The sequence below is a fragment of the Oncorhynchus mykiss genome, chromosome 17 (genome assembly GCF_013265735.2).
Source record: "Oncorhynchus mykiss isolate Arlee chromosome 17, USDA_OmykA_1.1, whole genome shotgun sequence".
Taxonomy (NCBI): domain Eukaryota; kingdom Metazoa; phylum Chordata; class Actinopteri; order Salmoniformes; family Salmonidae; genus Oncorhynchus; species Oncorhynchus mykiss.
Window position 1 is genome coordinate 8,384,324 of NC_048581.1, and position 19,960 is coordinate 8,404,283.

A 19,960-nucleotide genomic window follows, 5' to 3' on the forward strand; every position below is an offset into this window, starting at 1 on the left:
CTTGACGTAGCAACGTCAATCATCCGTTTAGATGTTTCATTGGTGCGTTTTCTCGTTGTACACAAAGCGGAACGCTTTACGACTATCCAGGCTGAAACGATTCTGGTTTTCGCTAACGACTAGCTATCAATAAGGTAATATCTGTACTTATACGATATTTTATCAATGGTATAGACCAATAAACATGTGAGGAAACTTCAATATTTAAGACGTAATGCTTTATTTATTTTTTCAGTGGTTGTTGATGAAGCGCTAACTAGCTCTGCTAACATTAGCCAACTCCACATGACAACATAACGTTTATTGTCCTAGCTGTTATGTTAGCTGCTAAGTAACATTACATTATTGGAGTTGTAATGACAAACAACTGGAACATCATCCTTGTATTGTAATCACCACTGTTGTGTAAACAACTAAAGTTCGCTAGTTAGTTTAAACTGTGTGCTGTTTCACGCCACTTCGATACGAAGTGATTTTCGTAGCAGGTTATGAGAGCATTTTTCGCTAACCCGTCTTAACCTCAGTCTCTTAACCGACTACGTTAATCATCCTAACCCCTCTTTAAGTTCTGACCTGCTACGAAAAAGTCACTTCCGTATCGAAGTTGTTTGAAAATAGTGTTTATCGTATGTTCACGGTGTCGTCATACTGTACCGCGGTCTCAACCAACTCTCCCCGTCTCTCTCTGCGGATCAGGATGATTGAGGTGGTTTGCAATGACCGGCTGGGCAAGAAGGTCCGGGTGAAGTGCAAGTATCCTTTTTTACTAAACTGACCACCATGCTAGTCTTACAGCACAGACTAGCCTACGCCATTCATAGACTGCATCTGATTTAGCGCCTATTGGCGATAGTAACACACTGTTACAATAGTATGTGAATACCCCTTCAAATGAGTGGATTCGGCTATTTCAGCCACACCCGTTGCTGACAGGTGTATAAAATCGAGCGCACAGCCATGCAATCTCCATAGACAAACATTGGCAGTAGTATGAGCTTACTGAAGAGCTCAGTGACTTTCAATGTGGCATCATCATAGGATACCACCTTTCCAACAAGTAAGTTAGTCAAATTTCTGCCCTGCTAGAGCTGCCCCAGTCAACTGAAAGTTCTGTTATTGTGAAGTGGAAACGTCTAGGAGCAACAACGGCTCAGCCGCGAAGTGGTAAGCCACACAAGCTCACAGAACGGGACCGCTGCAGCGTGTTAAAAATTGTCTGTCCTCGGTTGCAACACTTACTACCGAGTTCCAAACTGCCTCGGGGAACCAACGTCAGCGCAAGAACTGTTCGCCAGGAGCTTTATGAAGTGGGTTTCCATGGCCGAGCAGCCACACATAATAACCCTAAGATCACCATGAGCAATGCCCAGCGTCGGCTGGAGTGGTGGAAAGCTCGCCATTGGACCCGGCAGTGGAAATGCCTTTTCTGGCAGTCCGACCGCCGAATATGGGTTTTGGTGCATAGTGCCAACTGTAAAGTGGAGGAGGAGTAATAGTCTGGAGCTGTTTAGTTCCAGTGAAGGAAACACAATGACATTCTAGATGAGTTTCCAATGCACTGTGCCAACTGTAAAGTTTGGTGGAGGAGGAGGAATAAAGGTTCTGGAGCTGTTTTTCATGGTTCGAGCCCCTTAGATCCAGTGAAGGGAAATCTTAACACTACAGCACACAATGACATTCTAGACGATTCTGTGCTTCCAACTCTGTCTCAACAGTTTTGGGAAGTCCCTCCTGTTTCAGCTGGCTCCCGTGCACAACGAGGTTCATACAGACATTGTTTGTTGAGATCGTTTTGGAAGAACTTGACTGGCCTGCACAGAGCCCTGACCTCAACCCCCATCGAACACCTGTGGGATGAATTGGAACGCCGACTGCCCAACATCAGTCCCCGACCTCACTAGTGCTCTTGTGGCTGAATGGAAGCAAGCTGCCCCAGCAATGTTCCAACATCTAGTGGAAAGCCTTCCCAGAAGAGTGGAGGCTGTTATAGCAGCAATGTTCCAACATCTAGTGGAAAGCCTTCCCAGAAGAGTGGAGGCTGTTATAGCAGCAATGTTCCAACATCTAGTGGAAAGCCTTCCCAGAAGAGTGGAGGCTGTTATAGCAGCAATGTTCCAACATCTAGTGGAAAGCCTTCCCAGAAGAGTGGAGGCTGTTATAGCAGCAATGTTCCAACATCTAGTGGAAAGCCTTCCCAGAAGAGCGGAGGCTGTTATAGCAGCAAAGGGGGGACCAACTCCATATTAATGACCATGATTTTGGAATGAGATGTTCGACGAGCAGGTGTCCACATACTTTTTTTTTTTTTTATCCCAGACGCTCGTTCTGAACGTTAAAACACATCGTTGCGATATTGTTTTGGAAACAAGGAATGTATCTTTCATATCAGCAAGAATTTAAAAAAAATTAAACTAAAGGTTAAATTACTACAGATCTTTTTCGAGGGTTAGGGTTATATAGATGTCTGTAGATGCTGAACCTTCAGAGGTTGCAGGCATAGACACACTATACCAACATGTCGTTAGAGCAGTCATCTGTGTACAGCCTTAACCCTTTCCAGCTCAGAAGACACTATAGGAGACCTGAAGAAGCTCATCGCTGCCCAGACAGGCACACGGTGGGACAAGATCGTACTCAAGAAATGGTGAGAAAGAAATTAAGTCCCTAGTCTACGAACCAGTGACGAGTCACTTCCCTAGCCTACGGACCAGTGACGAGTCACCTCCCTAACCTAACAATTCCACAACTACTACCTTATAGACACAAGTGTAAAGGGATAAAGAATATGTACATAAAGATATATGAATGAGTGATGGTACAGAGCGGCATAGGCAAGATGCAGTAGATGGTATCGAGTGCAGTATATACATATGAGATGAGTAATGTAGGGTATATAAACATTATATTAGGTAGTATAGTTAAAGTGGCTAGTGATACATGTATTACATAAAGATGCAGTAGATGGTATCGAGTACAGTATATACATATGAGATGAGTAATGTAGGGTATGTAAACAAAGTGGCATAGTTTAAAGTGGCTAGTGATACATGTATTACATAAAGATGCAGTAGATGGTATAGAGTACAGTATATACATATACATATGAGATGAGTAATGTAGGGTATGTAAACATTATATTAAGTAGCATTGTTTAAAGTGGCTAGTGATTATATTTTACATCAATTCCCATTATTAAAGTGGCTGGAGTTGAGTCAGTGTGTTGGCAGCAGCCAAGTATGTATGTCACTGTTGGTTAGAGCCTGTAAGTAAGTATGTCACTGTTGGTCAGAGCCTGTAAGTAAGTATTTCACTGTTGGTTAGAGCCTGTAAATATGTCACTGTTGTATTCGGGCACACGTGACAAACTTTGATTTAGATTTAGCTGCGTCACTCGGAAACTTGTTAGTTGTGGCATTTGGAACCAGTGACGAGTCACTTCTCCTTCTCTTCCTCCTGTATTATTCAGACTGGTCTCTGTGTCGTCTGCGTTTGTATCCAGGGTAACGTGTTAGAATATTAAGATAGAAATGTAGAACCTACAAGCCTCTGTGACGTGTAGAATAATGAATCACGTCATTTCTATCTGAAACGTTCCGGAAGGAATCTGGTCGAGGCCGTGTTCTTCCTCTGTGACATGTAGAATAAGGAATCATGTAATTTCTATCTGAAACGTTCCGGAAGGAACCTGGTCGAGGGCGTGTTCTTCCTCTGTGACTAACTTCCTGTTTTCTCCTCTCAGGTACACCATATTCAAGGACCACGTGTCTCTGGGAGACTGTATCCTTTTTGAGCCCTCCGAAGTGCAGTTTCACTGTTTGACCACCGGATGGCGTCCTGGAGGCACAACTGGGCCATTTCCCCTTAGACAGAGCAGCGGCAAAGTCAAACGTGGCTATATTGTTTTCATGCATTTTTACAATAATGCGCTTTTTGGTGTTTTAAATTAGGGTTAGGCATTAGGTTCAACAGTGTGTTTTAAATTAGGATTAGGCATTAGGTTCAACAGTGTGTTTTAAATTAGGATTAGGCATTAGGTTCAACAGTGTGTTTTAAATTAGGATTAGGCATTAGGTTCAACAGTGTGTTTTAAATTAGGGTTAGGCATTAGGTTCAACAGTGTGTTTTAAATTAGGATTAGGCATTAGGTTCAACAGTGTGTTTTAAATTAGGGTTAGGCATTAGGTTCAACAGTGTGTTTTAAATTAGGATTAGGCATTAGGTTCAACAGTGTGTTTTAAATTAGGATTAGGCATTAGGTTCAACAGTGTGTTTTAAATTAGGATTAGGCATTAGGTTCAACAGTGTGTTTTAAATTAGGATTAGGCATTAGGTTCAACAGTGTGTTTTAAATTAGGATTAGGCATTAGGTTCAACAGTGTGTTTTAAATTAGGATTAGGCATTAGGTTCAACAGTGTGTTTTAAATTAGGATTAGGCATTAGGTTCAACAGTGTGTTTTAAATTAGGGTTAGGCATTAGGTTCAACAGTGTGTTTTAAATTAGGATTAGGCATTAGGTTCAACAGTGTGTTTTAAATTAGGGTTAGGCATTAGGTTCAACAGTGTGTTTTAAATTAGGGTTAGGCATTAGGTTCAACAGTGTGGTTAGGGTTAGGCATTAGGTTCAACAGTGTGTTAGGCATTAGGTTCAACAGTGTGTTAGGCATTAGGTTCAACAGTGTGTTAGGCATTAGGTTCAACAGTGTGTTAGGCATTAGGTTCAACAGTGTGGTTAGGCATTAGGTTCAACAGTGTGGTTAGGCATTAGGTTCAACAGTGTGTTAGGCATTAGGTTCAACAGTGTGGTTAGGCATTAGGTTCAACAGTGTGTTAGACATTAGGTTCAACAGTGTGGTTAGGCATTAGGTTCAACAGTGTGTTAGGCATTAGGCATTAGGTTCAACAGTGTGGTTAGGGTTAGGCATTAGGTTCAACAGTGTGTTAGGCATTAGGTTCAACAGTGTGGTTAGGCATTAGGTTCAACAGTGTGTTAGGCATTAGGCATTAGGTTCAACAGTGTGGTTAGGCATTAGGTTCAACAGTGTGTTAGACATTAGGTTCAACAGTGTGTTAGGCATTAGGTTCAACAGTGTGTTAGGCATTAGGTTCAACAGTGTGTTAGGCATTAGGTTCAACAGTGTGTTAGACATTAGGTTCAACAGTGTGGTTAGGCATTAGGCATTAGGTTCAACACTGTTAGACATTAGGTTCAACAGTGTGGTTAGGCATTAGGCATTAGGTTCAACAGTGTGTTAGGCATTAGGTTCAACAGTGTGGTTAGGCATTAGGTTCAACAGTGTGGTTAGACATTAGGCATTAGGTTCAACAGTGTGTTAGGCATTAGGTTCAACAGTGTGGTTAGGCATTAGGTTCAACAGTGTGGTTAGACATTAGGCATTAGGTTCAACAGTGTGGTTAGGCATTAGGTTCAACAGTGTGTTAGGCATTAGGTTCAACAGTGTGTTAGGCATTAGGTTCAACAGTGTGTTAGACATTAGGTTCAACAGTGTGGTTAGGCATTAGGTTCAACAGTGTGTTAGGCATTAGGTTCAACAGTGTGTTAGGCATTAGGTTCAACAGTGTGGTTAGGCATTAGGTTCAACAGTGTGTTAGGCATTAGGTTCAACAGTGTGGTTAGGCATTAGGTTCAACAGTGTGGTTAGGCATTAGGTTCAACAGTGTGGTTAGGCATTAGGTTCAACAGTGTGTTAGGCATTAGGTTCAACAGTGTGGTTAGGCATTAGGTTCAACAGTGTGGTTAGGCATTAGGTTCAACAGTGTGGTTAGGCATTAGGTTCAACAGTGTGTTAGGCATTAGGCATTAGGTTCAACAGTGTGTTAGGCATTAGGTTCAACAGTGTGTTAGGCATTAGGTTCAACAGTGTGTTAGGCATTAGGTTCAACAGTGTGTTAGGCATTAGGTTCAACAGTGTGTTAGACATTAGGTTCAACAGTGTGTTAGGCATTAGGTTCAACAGTGTGGTTAGGCATTAGGTTCAACAGTGGGTTAGACATTAGGTTCAACAGTGTGGTTAGGCATTAGGTTCAACAGTGTGGTTAGGCATTAGGTTCAACAGTGGGTTAGACATTAGGTTCAACAGTGTGTTATAAATTAGGGTTAGGCATTAGGTTCAACAGTGTGGTTAGGCATTAGGCATTAGGTTCAACAGTGTGGTTAGGCATTAGGTTCAACAGTGTGTTAGGCATTAGGTTCAACAGTGTGTTAGGCATTAGGTTCAACAGTGTGGTTAGGCATTAGGTTCAACAGTGTGTTAGGCATTAGGTTCAACAGTGTGTTAGGCATTAGGTTCAACAGTGTGGTTAGGCATTAGGTTCAACAGTGTGTTAGGCATTAGGTTCAACAGTGTGTTAGGCATTAGGTTCAACAGTGTGTTAGGCATTAGGTTCAACAGTGTGGTTAGGCATTAGGTTCAACAGTGTGTTAGGCATTAGGTTCAACAGTGTGTTAGGCATTAGGTTCAACAGTGTGTTAGACATTAGGTTCAACAGTGTGGTTAGGCATTAGGTTCAACAGTGTGGTTAGGCATTAGGTTCAACAGTGTGGTTAGGCATTAGGTTCAACAGTGGGTTAGACATTAGGTTCAACAGTGTGTTATAAATTAGGGTTAGGCATTAGGTTCAACAGTGTGTTATAAATTAGGGTTAGGCATTAGGTTCAACAGTGTGTTTTAAATTAGGGTTAGGCATTAGGTTCAACAGTGTGTTAGGCATTAGGTTCAACAGTGTGGTTAGGCATTAGGTTCAACAGTGTGGTTAGGCATTAGGTTCAACAGTGGGTTAGACATTAGGTTCAACAGTGTGTTATAAATTAGGGTTAGGCATTAGGTTCAACAGTGTGTTTTAAATTAGGGTTAGGCATTAGGTTCAACAGTGTGTTAGGCATTAGGTTCAACAGTGTGTTAGACATTAGGTTCAACAGTGTGGTTAGGCATTAGGTTCAACAGTGTGGTTAGGCATTAGGTTCAACAGTGTGGTTAGGCATTAGGTTCAACAGTGGGTTAGACATTAGGTTCAACAGTGTGTTATAAATTAGGGTTAGGCATTAGGTTCAACAGTGTGTTATAAATTAGGGTTAGGCATTAGGTTCAACAGTGTGTTTTAAATTAGGGTTAGGCATTAGGTTCAACAGTGTGTTAGGCATTAGGTTCAACAGTGTGGTTAGGCATTAGGTTCAACAGTGTGGTTAGGCATTAGGTTCAACAGTGGGTTAGACATTAGGTTCAACAGTGTGTTATAAATTAGGGTTAGGCATTAGGTTCAACAGTGTGTTATAAATTAGGGTTAGGCATTAGGTTCAACAGTGTGTTTTAAATTAGGGTTAGGCATTAGGTTCAACAGTGTGTTAGGCATTAGGTTCAACAGTGTGTTAGGCATTAGGTTCAACAGTGTGGTTAAATTTAAAATGAGATTGGATGACTTTGTGGCTGTGCCAGCTAGTGACCGCTGTAGAGCTGCCTCCAGAACAACATTCATGACAAAGAATGCTGAAACAGCTGTTTAACCAAGAGGAAATAGAACACTATTGAGCCCTTAGAACAGCAGTTTCACTCTGACCAGGGAGGAATCTGTAAACTGGGCGATACTGAGCCAACATGTCTGCTTTCCTTCCAGGTTTTGCTACTGTTAGATATAGTAAGGAGAGAAACACACAGCAACATTTGAATGTCTCCTCCTCCTCCTCATTTTATCTGATGGTTATTGTCAGAGTGGGTTTCTACATGTAAGCAACGTTTTTGTTATTGAGAAATGCTGTTGGTGAAGTATTGCCTTGAAAGTGAGGAGTTTCCTGGTTTAGTTCATCATATTGAGGGAAACTCGGGGAAATTATTTGGTTGTGCAACTCGAGACATTTGACACACACACACACACGGTACATCTGGCATATGGATGGTGTTTGTGTGGGACTACTGATCATCACCACCACCACCACTGTTCTCCTCCTTAACTCACCTGTCTGCAGATGAGATCCATGATGGGCAGAACCTGGAGCTGTACTACCAGTAGAAGACTGAGGACACACACACACAATTCTATGTAATAACAAGGCTTGAGTTTGTTGATCATTGGATCCGGGTTTTGCGGAAGACATTGTTGATGTTCTAGTGATGAAATGTTTTGATATTGTTTGGAAATAAAAGCAAATATTTATATTAGTTTAATTTGTCTCCATCTCTAACTGGCTTTATTATCTGGGAGTGTCCCACACGGCACCCTATTCTCTATATAGTGCACTACTATAGACCATACTCTGTTCTGTCTAGGTAAGAGGTTCCCTATATAGTGCACTACTATAGACCAGACTCTGTTCTGTCTAGGTAAGAGGTTCCCTATATAGTGCACTACTATAGACCAGACTCTGTTCTGTCTAGGTAAGAGGTTCCCTATATAGTATACTACTATAGACCAGACTCTGTTCTGTCTAGGTAAGAGGTTCCCTATATAGTGCACTACTATAGACCAGACTCTGTTCTGTCTAGGTAAGAGGTTCCCTATATAGTGCACTACTATAGACCAGACTCTGTTCTGTCTAGGTAAGAGGTTCCCTATATAGTGCACTACTATAGACCAGACTCTGTTCTGTCTAGGTAAGAGGTTCTCTATATAGTGCACTACTATAGACCAGACTCTGTTCTGTCTAGGTAAGAGGTTCCCTATATAGTATACTACTATAGACCAGACTCTGTTCTGTCTAGGTAAGAGGTTCCCTATATAGTGCACTACTATAGACCAGACTCTGTTCTGTCTAGGTAAGAGGTTCTCTATATAGTGCACTACTATAGACCAGACTCTGTTCTGTCTAGGTAAGAGGTTCTCTATATAGTGCACTACTATAGACCAGACTCTGTTCTGTCTAGGTAAGAGGTTCTCTATATAGTGCACTACTATAGACCAGACTCTGTTCTGTCTAGGTAAGAGGTTCCCTATATAGTGCACTACTATAGACCAGACTCTGTTCTGTCTAGGTAAGAGGTTCCCTATATAGTGCACTACTATAGACCAGACTCTGTTCTGTCTAGGTAAGAGGTTCCCTATATAGTGCACTACTATAGACCAGACTCTGTTCTGTCTAGGTAAGAGGTTCCCTATATAGTGCACTACTATAGACCAGACTCTGTTCTGTGCCATTTGGGACAGAACCTCTGAATATTAGTCAATATTAACTGCAACAATGTTAAAGGTAGACTCGTCGATGTGGCGAAGATTCACAGAGTAAACGGCATAGTGGGTCCATTTCCGCATCAGCTAAGAGCGTTGAAGCGCGAGACTCAACTTCTCTGCTGTTTTGCTGCGGCGTTGTAACCGTGGAGAACGTTGCTCTGTGTGATTGGCTGAGAGAGAAGACTCTCTCCATCTCGCTCGTCTCCGCTGCGGTGCTGCTCGTGGCAACCTCATTTCAGAGTTTAAATATTGAACACGCCGAATGGCACGTGTCTTTTTTTCCCCCTGTTGCTCGTTTGAAAAACGAGATTCAGTCTTGGAGGTTGTTTCCTGACCGATTCCGCGTTTGGTTTTATTGAGGTTTGTCCCCCCATGAGATACTGTACACACGGAAGCCTGTTTCAATTCCTCAGAATTAATTGAAGACAACTAAAACAAATCTGTATTTTGTAAATTGTTGCTGGGGATGTTTTAGTTGTGCAATTTTACATGAAGGTGTTTGGTGCAGTATTTCTTAAGAAACCAAAAATTGCGACGTGTTGTCTTAAGTACACAAAGTCGGTCTGCTGGGCAGGTCCATCTATGCTATTGGATAGAGAGCTGTCACCGCAGCGGTTCACCCCACGTTAGTGGGAAAACGGGGAATTGTCCAATCAAAACACAACCTTCATTTACCAATTGTGACACTCCGTCTTAGACAAGCCTGATTTTATGACCAAAATGATCCTATGTACACGTTGTAGTCCATCTAGACACTATAATAACTGACTCGTATCTGTTTTCAAGGGGATGTGTTGCTTTTAAAAAGGCATTCGCTCATTGTACATAGTTCATGTTAACATGACAGAGACATACCACGTGGTACGTCAGAGGTTTTATTCACAGCAGAAACATTGATTCAGTGATAGATAGATAGAGATGGAAAGAGGCTGTATCAGGGGTCCCTCTACATTAACACGTCTGACCAGGGCTGTATCTGTGTGTAGTGGGGGGGTCATAGAGATGGAAAGAGGCCGTATCATTGTATCCGTCCCACTACGGCGTCTGTGACATCATGGGCAGTGCCATTGAGGCCATTTTGAAGTAGTCCCAATTTCTTCTTCACGATTGGCTGATACCTCCTGATGACCCTTGGCTGCACATGACTCCCAACAAGGTCACCAGTAGGGATCAGCCAATGAAGTTGGAAGTCCCAGCCAGTTGACTACATTGAAATGGTGGAAGCCCTCAATGGTGCTGCCCCGTGCTAATACAACCTTTTGGCCACTAGAGGCCTCTATCATTCTCTATGGTGGTGGTAAATCTTCCACCATATTGCCTCTATCATTCTCTATGGTGGTGGTAAATCTTCCACCATATTGCCTCTATCATTCTCTATGGTGGTGGTAAATCTTCCACCATATTGCCTCTATCATTCTCTATGGTGGTGGTAAATCTTCCACCATATTGCCTCTATCATTCTCTATGGTGGTGGTAAATCTTCCACCATATTGCCTCTATCATTCTCTATGGTGGTGGTAAATCTTCCACCATATTGCCTCTATCATTCTCTATGGTGGTGGTAAATCTTCCACCATATTGCCTCTGTCATTCTCTATGGTGGTGGTAAATCTTCCACCATATTGCCTCTATCATTCTCTATGGTGGTGGTAAATCTTCCACCATATTGCCTCTATCATTCTCTATGGTAGTGGTAAATCATCCACCATATTGCCTCTATCATTCTCTATGGTAGTGGTAAATCATCCACCATATTGCCTCTATCATTCTCTATGGTGGTGGTAAATCTTCCACCATATTGCCTCTATCTTGCAGATCAAACATTTAACGACTCCACGCAGTCTATTTCATTTTTATTTTAAATCATCACTGGATGTCTAATAAATCAGTGTGTTTACTTCATGAAAATAACTTAAAATAAATGTTTTATAATTTATTTCCCTGAGCCTCCTTCAGCCATTGGAATGCTCAGTCTGATCGTGTCGGTGTGTTGATAGAAATTTAAATATATTTACATGCACAGCTCTGATTGGCGGATAGGATTGTCTAGACTCTAGAGCAGGGATGGGCAGCTCCAGTCCTCGGGGGCCTGATTGGTGTCACACTTCAGCCCCAGCTAAGACATCTGACTCCAGTAATGCAATGATCATGTTCTTCAGTTCAGAATTACAGTCAGTCTAATCAGCTGTGTTTGCTAGGGAAACAGTGGGACTGGAGTTGCCCATCCCTGGCAACTAGAGCCTACCCAGCTTACCCCTTCAAAGTAGGTGGAGACATATGCAAATAAAAGATGACTGGTCATTGGTCAGAAAAATCAGATCAGATTGTGATGTCATGCTGTGGGTCAAAAACTCCATCCCACCTGAACAGGCTGAAATTCCAAGCATTGTTTTCAAAATAATTTTAAATTTTTAATTTTATACAATTTCAGACTGTTATTTCAACCTCATAGTGTGGAGATATTGTTGAAAAAAACAAAACAGTAAAATCACATTTTTGACTGCACTGGTTAGGGCCAGGGGAAGGGGTAGGGATTGAATTGGGACACACTGTCTCTTTCACACACAGGTGAAGGTGTGACAGTGAGGCGACATCAGCAGTAGTCACACAGGTGGAGATGTGACAGTAAGGCGACTTCAGCAGTAGTCACACAGGTGAAGGTGTGAGGTGACATCAGCAGTAGTCAGAGTAATCCTCTTCTACATAGTTAGCTGGGAACAGACCGACCTACAGACAGAGAGACGAGTGTTCAACAATTTGTGTGTTGGAAAAGCATTCCAGGTGAAGCTGGTTGAGAGAATGCTGAGAGTGTGCAAAGCTGTCATCAAGGCAAAGGGTGGCTACATTGAAGAATCTAAAATATATTTTGATTTGTTTAACACTTTTGTGTTATTTCATAGTTTTGATGTCTTCACTGTTATTCTACAATGTAGAAATAAAGAAAAGCCCTTGAATGAGGAGGTGTGTCCACACTGTTGACCGTACATGTTGACAGGTGTATGTGTGAGGATCCTACTGCATGTGAATGTGTGTGTGTGTGTGTGTACTGTGTGTGTACTGTGTGTGTGTGCACTGTGTGTGTGTACTGTGTGTATGTGTGAGGATCCTACTCCATGTGCTGCATGTGTGTGTGTGTGTGTGTGTACTGTGTGTGTGTGTGTACTGTGTGTGTGTGTGTGTGTGTGTGTGTGTGTGTGTGTGTGTGTACTGTTTGTGTGTGTGTGTGTGTACTGTGTGTGTGTGTACTGTGTGTGTGTGTGTGTGTGTGTGTGTGTGTGTGTGTGTGTGTGTGTGTGTGTGTGTGTGTGTGTGTGTGTGTGTGTGTGTGTGTGTGGGGGGGGGGGGGGGGGGGGGGGGGGGGACGGTGTTTGTTGGTCCTCACCCGTCCATAGACCTCTCCTTTCCACCATCCATTGTGAGCTTTCTTAGACAGGACCTTGACTGTGTCTCCTTCTCTCAGAGACAGCTCTGTACGGTCTCTGGCTGAGAAGTCATACCTGGCCCTCGCTGTGCCAAACGAACGCATACTGCCACCTAGAGGAGAGAGGGAGAGGTGAGCGTGGGTGTGTGTGTGTTGAAACAGACAGTATTTGAGAGTACTTATATTTGAGGTTATGGAAGGAAATAAGTTGAGGTTTGTAGGAAGTCTTGAGAGAGAGAGAGTGTGTGTGTGTGTGTGTGTGTGTGTGTGTGTGTGTGTGTGTGTGTGTGTGTGTGTGTGTACCTGGGGAGGGTGTGTTGAAGGGTGTATCACTCTGATCAGGCTGATTGAAGGGGGTCTGTAGGGTGTTCTGTGTGTGTGTACCTGGGGAGGGTGTGTTGAAGGGTGTATCACTCTGATCAGGCTGATTGAAGGGGGTCTGTAGGGTGTTCTGTGTGTGTGTACCTGGGGAGGGTGTGTTGAAGGGTGTATCACTCTGATCAGGCTGATTGAAGGGGGTCTGAAGGGTGGTGTCCACATCCTTAAAATACTCCTTCAATGAATGTTGCTGGTAGAACTGAACCATCTCCTAACAGAGAGATGAGGGGAGAGAGAGGGGGGAGAGAGGTAGGGGAAGGGGAGAGAGAGAGAGGGGGAGATGGGGGAGGGGAGAGAGAGATAGGGGAAGGGGAGAGAGAGAGAGAGGGAGATGTGGGAGGGGAGAGAGAGATAGGGGAAGGAGAGAGAGAGAGGGGGAGATGGGGAGGGAAGAGAGAGATAGGGGAAGGGGAGAGAGAGAGGGGGAGATGGGGAGGGGAGAGAGAGATAGGGTAGATGGGGAAGGGGAGAGAGAGAGGGGGAGATGGGGGAGGGGAGAGAGAGAGGGGGAGATGGGGAGGGGAGAGAGATAGGGGAGAGAGAGGGGGAGAGGAGAGAGAGGGGGAGGGGAGAGAGAGAGGGGGAGGGGAGAGAGAGAGAGAGAGGGGGAGATGGGGGAGGGGAGAGAGAGAGAGGGGGAGGGGAGAGAGAGAGGGGGAGATGGGGGAGGGGAGAGAGAGAGGGGAAGGGGAGAAAGAGAGGGGGAGATGGGGGAGGGGAGAGAGAGAGGGGGAGATGGGGGAGGGGAGAGAGAGAGGGGGAGATGGGGGAGGGGAGAGAGAGAGGGGGAGATGGGGGAGGGGAGCGAGAGAGATGTGAAAAGTGCTTTACAAAAAAAAGTTAAACATGTTTACATTTACAAGAAAAAGGGATGAAAGGTAGAGGGAGAGAGACGAGGAGGGTAGACAGAGAGAAGAGGGAGAGAGACGAGGAGGGTAGACAGAGAGATGAGAGTGAGAGAAACGAGGAGGGTAGACAGAGAGATAAGAGGGAGAGAGACGAGGAGGGTAGACAGAGAGAAGAGGGAGAGAGACGAGGAGGGTAGACAGAGAGATAAGAGGGAGAGAGACGAGGAGGGTAGACTGAGAGATAAGAGGGAGAGATATGAGGAGGGTAGACAGAGAGATAAGAGGGAGAGAGACGAGGAGGGTAGACAGAGAGATAAGAGGGAGAGAGACGAGGAGGGTAGACAGAGAGATAAGAGGGAGAGAGACGAGGCGGGTAGACAGAGAGAAGAGGGAGAGAGACGAGGAGGGTAGACAGAGAGATAAGAGGGAGAGAGACGAGGAGGGTAGACAGAGAGATAAGAGGGAGAGAGACGAGGAGGGTAGACAGAGAGATAAGAGGGAGAGAGACGAGGAGGGTAGACAGAGAGATAAGAGGGAGAGAGACGAGGAGGGTAGACAGAGAGATAAGAGGGAGAGAGACGAGGAGGGTAGACAGAGAGATAAGAGGGAGAGAGACGAGGAGGGTAGACAGAGAGATAAGAGGGAGAGAGACGAGGAGGGTAGACAGAGAGATAAGAGGGAGAGAGACGAGGAGGGTAGACAGAGAGATAAGAGGGAGAGAGACGAGGAGGGTAGACAGAGAGATAAGAGGGAGAGAGACGAGGAGGGTAGACAGAGAGATAAGAGGGAGAGAGACGAGGAGGGTAGACAGAGAGAAGAGGGAGAGAGACGAGGAGGGTAGACAGAGAGATAAGAGACAGAGAGACGAGGAGGGTAGACAGAGAGATAAGAGACAGAGAGACGAGGAGGGTAGACAGAGAGAAGAGGGAGAGAGACGAGGAGGGTAGACAGAGAGATAAGAGGGAGAGAGATGAGGAGGGTAGACAGAGAGATAAGAGGGAGAGAGACGAGGAGGGTAGACAGAGAGATAAGAGGGAGAGAGATGGGGAGGGTAGACAGAGAGATAAGAGGGAGAGAGACGAGGAGGGTAGACAGAGAGATAAGAGGGAGAGAGATGAGGAGGGTAGACAGAGAGATAAGAGGGAGAGAGACGAGGAGGGTAGACAGAGAGATAAGAGGGAGAGAGACGAGGAGGGTAGACAGAGAGATAAGAGGGAGAGAGACAAGGAGGGTAGACAGAGAGATAAGAGGGAGAGAGACAAGGAGGGTAGACAGAGAGATAAGAGGGAGAGAGACGAGGAGGGTAGACAGAGAGATAAGAGACAGAGAGACGAGGAGGGTAGACAGAGAGATAAGAGGGAGAGAGACGAGGAGGGTAGACAGAGAGATAAGAGATAGAGAGACGAGGAGGGTAGACAGAGAGATAAGAGGGAGAGAGACGAGGAGGGTAGACAGAGAGATAAGAGGGAGAGAGATGGGGAGGGTAGACAGAGAGATAAGAGGGAGAGAGATGGGGAGGGTAGACAGAGAGATAAGAGGGAGAGAGACGAGGAGGGTAGACAGAGAGATAAGAGACAGAGAGACGAGGAGGGTAGACAGAGAGATAAGAGGGAGAGAGACGAGGAGGGTAGACAGAGAAATAAGAGACAGAGAGACGAGGAGGGTAGACAGAGAGATAAGAGGGAGAGAGACGAGGAGGGTAGACAGAGAGATAAGAGGGAGAGATATGAGGAGGGTAGACAGAGAGATAAGAGGGAGAGAGACGAGGAGGGTAGACAGAGAGATAAGAGGGAGAGAGACGAGGAGGGTAGACAGAGAGATAAGAGGGAGAGAGACGAGGAGGGTAGACAGAGAGATAAGAGGGAGAGAGAAGAGGAGGGTAGACAGAGAGATAAGAGGGAGAGAGACGAGGAGGGTAGACAGAGAGATAAGAGGGAGAGAGACGAGGAGGGTAGACAGAGAGATAAGAGGGAGAGAGACGAGGAGGGTAGACAGAGAGAAGAGGGAGAGAGACGAGGAGGGTAGACAGAGAGATAAGAGGGAGAGAGACGAGGAGTGTAGACAGAGAGATAAGAGGGAGAGAGACGAGGAGGGTAGACAGAGAGAAGAGGGAGAGAGACGAGGAGGGTAGACAGAGAGATAAGAGGGAGAGAGACGAGGAGGGTAGACAGAGAGAAGAGGGAGAGAGACGAGGAGGGTAGACAGAGAGATGAGAGATGAGGAGCGTAGACAGAGAGATAAGAGGGAGAGAGATGAGGAGCGTAGACAGAGAGATAAGAGGGAGAGAGATGAGGAGCGTAGACAGAGAGATAAGAGGGAGAGAGACGAGGAGGGTAGACAGAGAGATAAGAGGGAGAGAGACGAGGAGGGTAGACAGAGAGATAAGAGGGAGAGAGACGAGGAGGGTAGACAGAGAGATAAGAGGGAGAGAGACAAGGAGGGTAGACAGAGAGATAAGAGGGAGAGAGACGAGGAGGGTAGACAGAGAGATAAGAGGGAGAGAGATGAGGAGGGTAGACAGAGAGATAAGAGGGAGAGAGATGAGGAGGGTAGACAGAGAGATAAGAGGGAGAGAGACGAGGAGGGTAGACAGAGAGATAAGAGGGAGAGAGATGAGGAGGGTAGACAGAGAGATAAGAGGGAGAGAGATGAGGAGGGTAGACAGAGAGATAAGAGGGAGAGAAACGAGGAGGGTAGACTGAGAGATGAGAGGGAGAGAAACGAGGAGGGTAGACAGAGAGATAAGAGGGAGAGAGACGAGGAGGGTAGACAGAGAGATAAGAGGGAGAGAGACGAGGAGGGTAGACAGAGAGATAAGAGGGAGAGAGACGAGGAGTGTAGACAGAGAGATAAGAGGGAGAGAGACGAGGAGGGTAGACAGAGAGATAAGAGGGAGAGAGACGAGGAGGGTAGACAGAGAGATAAGAGGGAGAGAGACGAGGAAGTTAGACAGAGAGATAAGAGGGAGAGAGACGAGGAGGGTAGACAGAGAGATAAGAGGAAGAGAGACGAGGAGGGTAGACAGAGAGATAAGAGGGAGAGAGACGAGGAGGGTAGACAGAGAGATAAGAGGGAGAGAGACGAGGAGGGTAGACAGAGAGATACGAGGGGGAGAGACGAGGAGGGTAGAAAGCAAGATAAGAGGGAGAGAGAGGAGGAGGGTAGACAGAGAGATAAGAGGGAGAGAGACGAGGAGGGTAGACAGAGAGATAAGAGGGAGAGAGATGAGGAGGATAGACAGAGAGATAAGAGGGAGAGAAACGAGGAGGGTAGACTGAGAGATTAGAGGGAGAGAAACGAGGAGGGTAGACTGAGAGATGAGAGGGAGAGAAACGATGAGGGTAGACAGAGAGATGAGGAGGGTAGACAGAGAGTTGAGGAGGGTAGACAGAGAGACGAGGAGGGTAGACAGAGAGACGAGCAGGGTAGACAGAGAGACGAGGAGGGTAGACAGAGAGACGAAGAGGGTAGACAGAGAGACGAGGAGGGTAGACAGAGCGACGAGGAGGGTAGACAGAGAGACGAGGAGGGTAGACAGAGAGACGAGGAGGGTAGACAGAGGGACGAGGAGGGTAGACAGAGAGACGAGGAGGGTAGACAGAGAAACGAGGAGGGTAGACAGAGAGACGAGGAGGGTAGACAGAGAGACGAGGAGGGTAGACAGAGAGACGAGGAGGGTAGACAGAGAGACGAGGAGGGTAGACAGAGAGACGAGGAGGGTAGACAGAGAAACGAGGAGGGTAGACAGAGAAACGAGGAGGGTAGACAGAGAGATGAGGAGGGTAGACAGAGAGATGGGAGGAAGAGGGAGAGAGACAAGGAGGGTAGACAGAGAGACGAGGAGGGTAGACAGAGAGACGAGGAGGGTAGACAGAGAGACGAGGAGGGTAGACAGAGAGACGAGGAGGGTAGACAGAGAGACGAGGAGGGTAGACAGAGAGACGAGGAGGGTAGACAAAGAGACGAGGAGGGTAGACAGAGAAACGAGGAGGGTAGACAGAGAAACGAGGAGGGTAGACAGAGAGATGAGGAGGGTAGACAGAGAGATGGGAGGAAGAGGGAGAGAGACAAGGAGGGTAGACAGAGAGACGAGGAGGGTAGACAGAGAGAGGAGGAGGGTAGACAGAGAGACGAGGAGGGTAGACAGAGAGACGAGGAGGGAAAGAAGGGGAATGACGTACGATTAACCCTTTGAATGCTTTCTTCTCGTTGATGCGGTAGAGGCCTTCTGTTGACGTGATCTTGATGTGTCTGATGTCCATGTTAAACCTGGAGGAGACAGAGTGAATGAGAATCAGTGTGTGTGTGAGAGAGTAAGAATGTGTGGGTGTGAAAGAGGAAGATTGCCAGCTGTTAGACAGAGCCTTTCTGATTGGCCAATAAGGAGGCAGGCTCACTTGAGGCTGATTGCGAACTCTCCTCCGTCTTTCTGGCGGACCAGAAACGTTCCGTCGGACCGTGAAATCAGGAGGTTCTTCGCCGCTGACCGGTCCATGTTCCCCGCAAACCTAGAACCCAAATCATTTAAATGACCAAACCTAGAACCCATTGCAGTTGCGTTAGAACAATACAAAACCTTTCCCATGATTGCTATCAATAACTATTTTCAAACACAGAACACTTCCAATCCTAGAACCCTGCAGTGTTACCACACTCTTAGAAAAAGGTGATATCTAGAACCTAAAAGGGTTCTTCGGCTGTCCCCATAAGAGAAACCTTTGAAGAATTATTTTTGGTTTCAGAGAGAACCCTTTTGGTTCCAGGTAGAACCCTTTCCATGGAAAGGGTTCGACCTGGAACCCTCGACCTGGAACCAAAAAGGGTTCTCCTATGGGGACAGCAGGAGAACCCTTTTGGAACTGTTTTTTCTAAGATTGTAGGTAGTACATATCTAGAGCATCGGTATGAGTGATACCAGGTGGTACATATCTAGAACATCGGTATGAGTGATACCAGATGGTACATATCTAGAACATCGGTATGAGTGATACCAGGTGGTGCACATCTAGAACATCGGTATGAGTGATACCAGGTGGTGCATATCTAGAACATCGGTATGAGTGATACCAGATGGTACATATCTAGAACATCGGTATGAGTGATACCAGGTGGTGCACATCTAGAACATCGGTATGAGTGATACCAGGTGGTGCATATCTAGAACAGATATGAGTGATACCAAGTGGTACACATCTAGAACATCGGTATGAGTGATACCAGGTGTAAATAGAATGGTATCATTACTCACCATAGGAAGTCGGATAGGTCGGGAGTTGGTCTCTGGGGAGAGAGGTCAGAGGTCAGACAGTTATGAGAACACAACCCATGATTCCTGAAGCACTTAATAAAACGTATGTTGGTATTTCTATCAATACCAGACACGGTGTAGCCTAGGGGCGGCAGGATAGCCTTGTGGTTAGAGCGTTGGACTAGTAACCGGAAGGTTGCAAGTTCAAAACCCCCGAGCTGACAAGGTACAAATCTGTCGTTCTGAACAGGCAGTTAACCCACTGTTCCTAGTCCGTCATTGAAAATAAGAATTTGTTCTTAACTGACTTGCCTAGTTTAAATAAAGGTTAAAATAAATAAACTATGACATGTGTAATCAACTACAAGTCAGTGGTACTCACAGAGATGAAGGGCTGGACCTTACTGCAGGGGAACCAACCCATCTGACCAATCGTCACGTTCTTGCCCTGAGTGACACACACAGCAGACCAATCAGACGACTGGAACAACACGCCTTCTTACAGTGCCTTCTGTAGCACATTATTGTACAGAAATGATTTACTACAAAAGTACATGTTACTGAGAGACAGACAGACAGACAGACAGACAGACAGACAGACAGACAGACAGACAGACAGACAGACACTCAGCACACAGGGGGACAAACACCTAACTGGAGGTGACAGCCTTCCCTCCCCCATATGCCCCACTAGACACTACGACAACAAAAAAAACAGGGTCACAACTACAGGTCACGGACGCTGGCTATGTACATAGTAAATGGTAGGCTTCGAGGGGACGCTGGGTATGTACATAGTAAATGGTAGGCTTCGAGCGGACGCTGGCTATGTACATAGTAAATGGTAGGCTTCGAGCGGACGCTGGGTATGTACATAGTAAATGGTA

General features: G+C 45.6%; 2 protein-coding genes across 4 annotated transcripts in view; one reads left to right on the plus strand and one right to left on the minus strand.

Moving 5' to 3' along the window:
• The first annotated feature begins 57 nt into the window (after window positions 1-57).
• LOC110499479 (ubiquitin-like protein 5) lies at window positions 58-8,173 on the plus strand. The gene is made up of 5 exons (XM_036948780.1): window positions 58-134; window positions 697-753; window positions 2,561-2,644; window positions 3,740-3,777; window positions 7,980-8,173. The coding sequence occupies exons 2-5, from the start codon at window positions 698-700 to the stop codon at window positions 8,021-8,023; spliced, it is 222 nt and encodes a 73-aa protein (XP_036804675.1). The 5' UTR covers window positions 58-134; window position 697; the 3' UTR covers window positions 8,024-8,173.
• Window positions 8,174-11,691: 3,518 nt separating this feature from the next.
• The window catches only part of LOC110516691 (proto-oncogene vav), a 53,482-nt gene continuing 45,213 nt past the window's right edge, over window positions 11,692-19,960 (minus strand). For 2 of the 3 annotated variants that reach the window (XM_036948783.1, XM_036948781.1), the window contains exons 21-27: window positions 19,456-19,521; window positions 19,074-19,105; window positions 18,223-18,333; window positions 18,007-18,094; window positions 13,065-13,188; window positions 12,561-12,712; window positions 11,768-11,905 (exon numbers count right to left, since the gene is read on the minus strand). In XM_036948783.1, the coding sequence (XP_036804678.1) occupies window positions 11,852-11,905; window positions 12,561-12,712; window positions 13,065-13,188; window positions 18,007-18,094; window positions 18,223-18,333; window positions 19,074-19,105; window positions 19,456-19,521 (627 nt within the window). In that variant the 3' untranslated portion in view covers window positions 11,768-11,851. Of the gene's footprint in view, window positions 11,906-12,560; window positions 12,713-13,064; window positions 13,189-18,006; window positions 18,095-18,222; window positions 18,334-19,073; window positions 19,106-19,455; window positions 19,522-19,960 lie in introns of all 3 variants that reach the window. The other variant, XM_036948782.1, reaches the window with a different exon arrangement.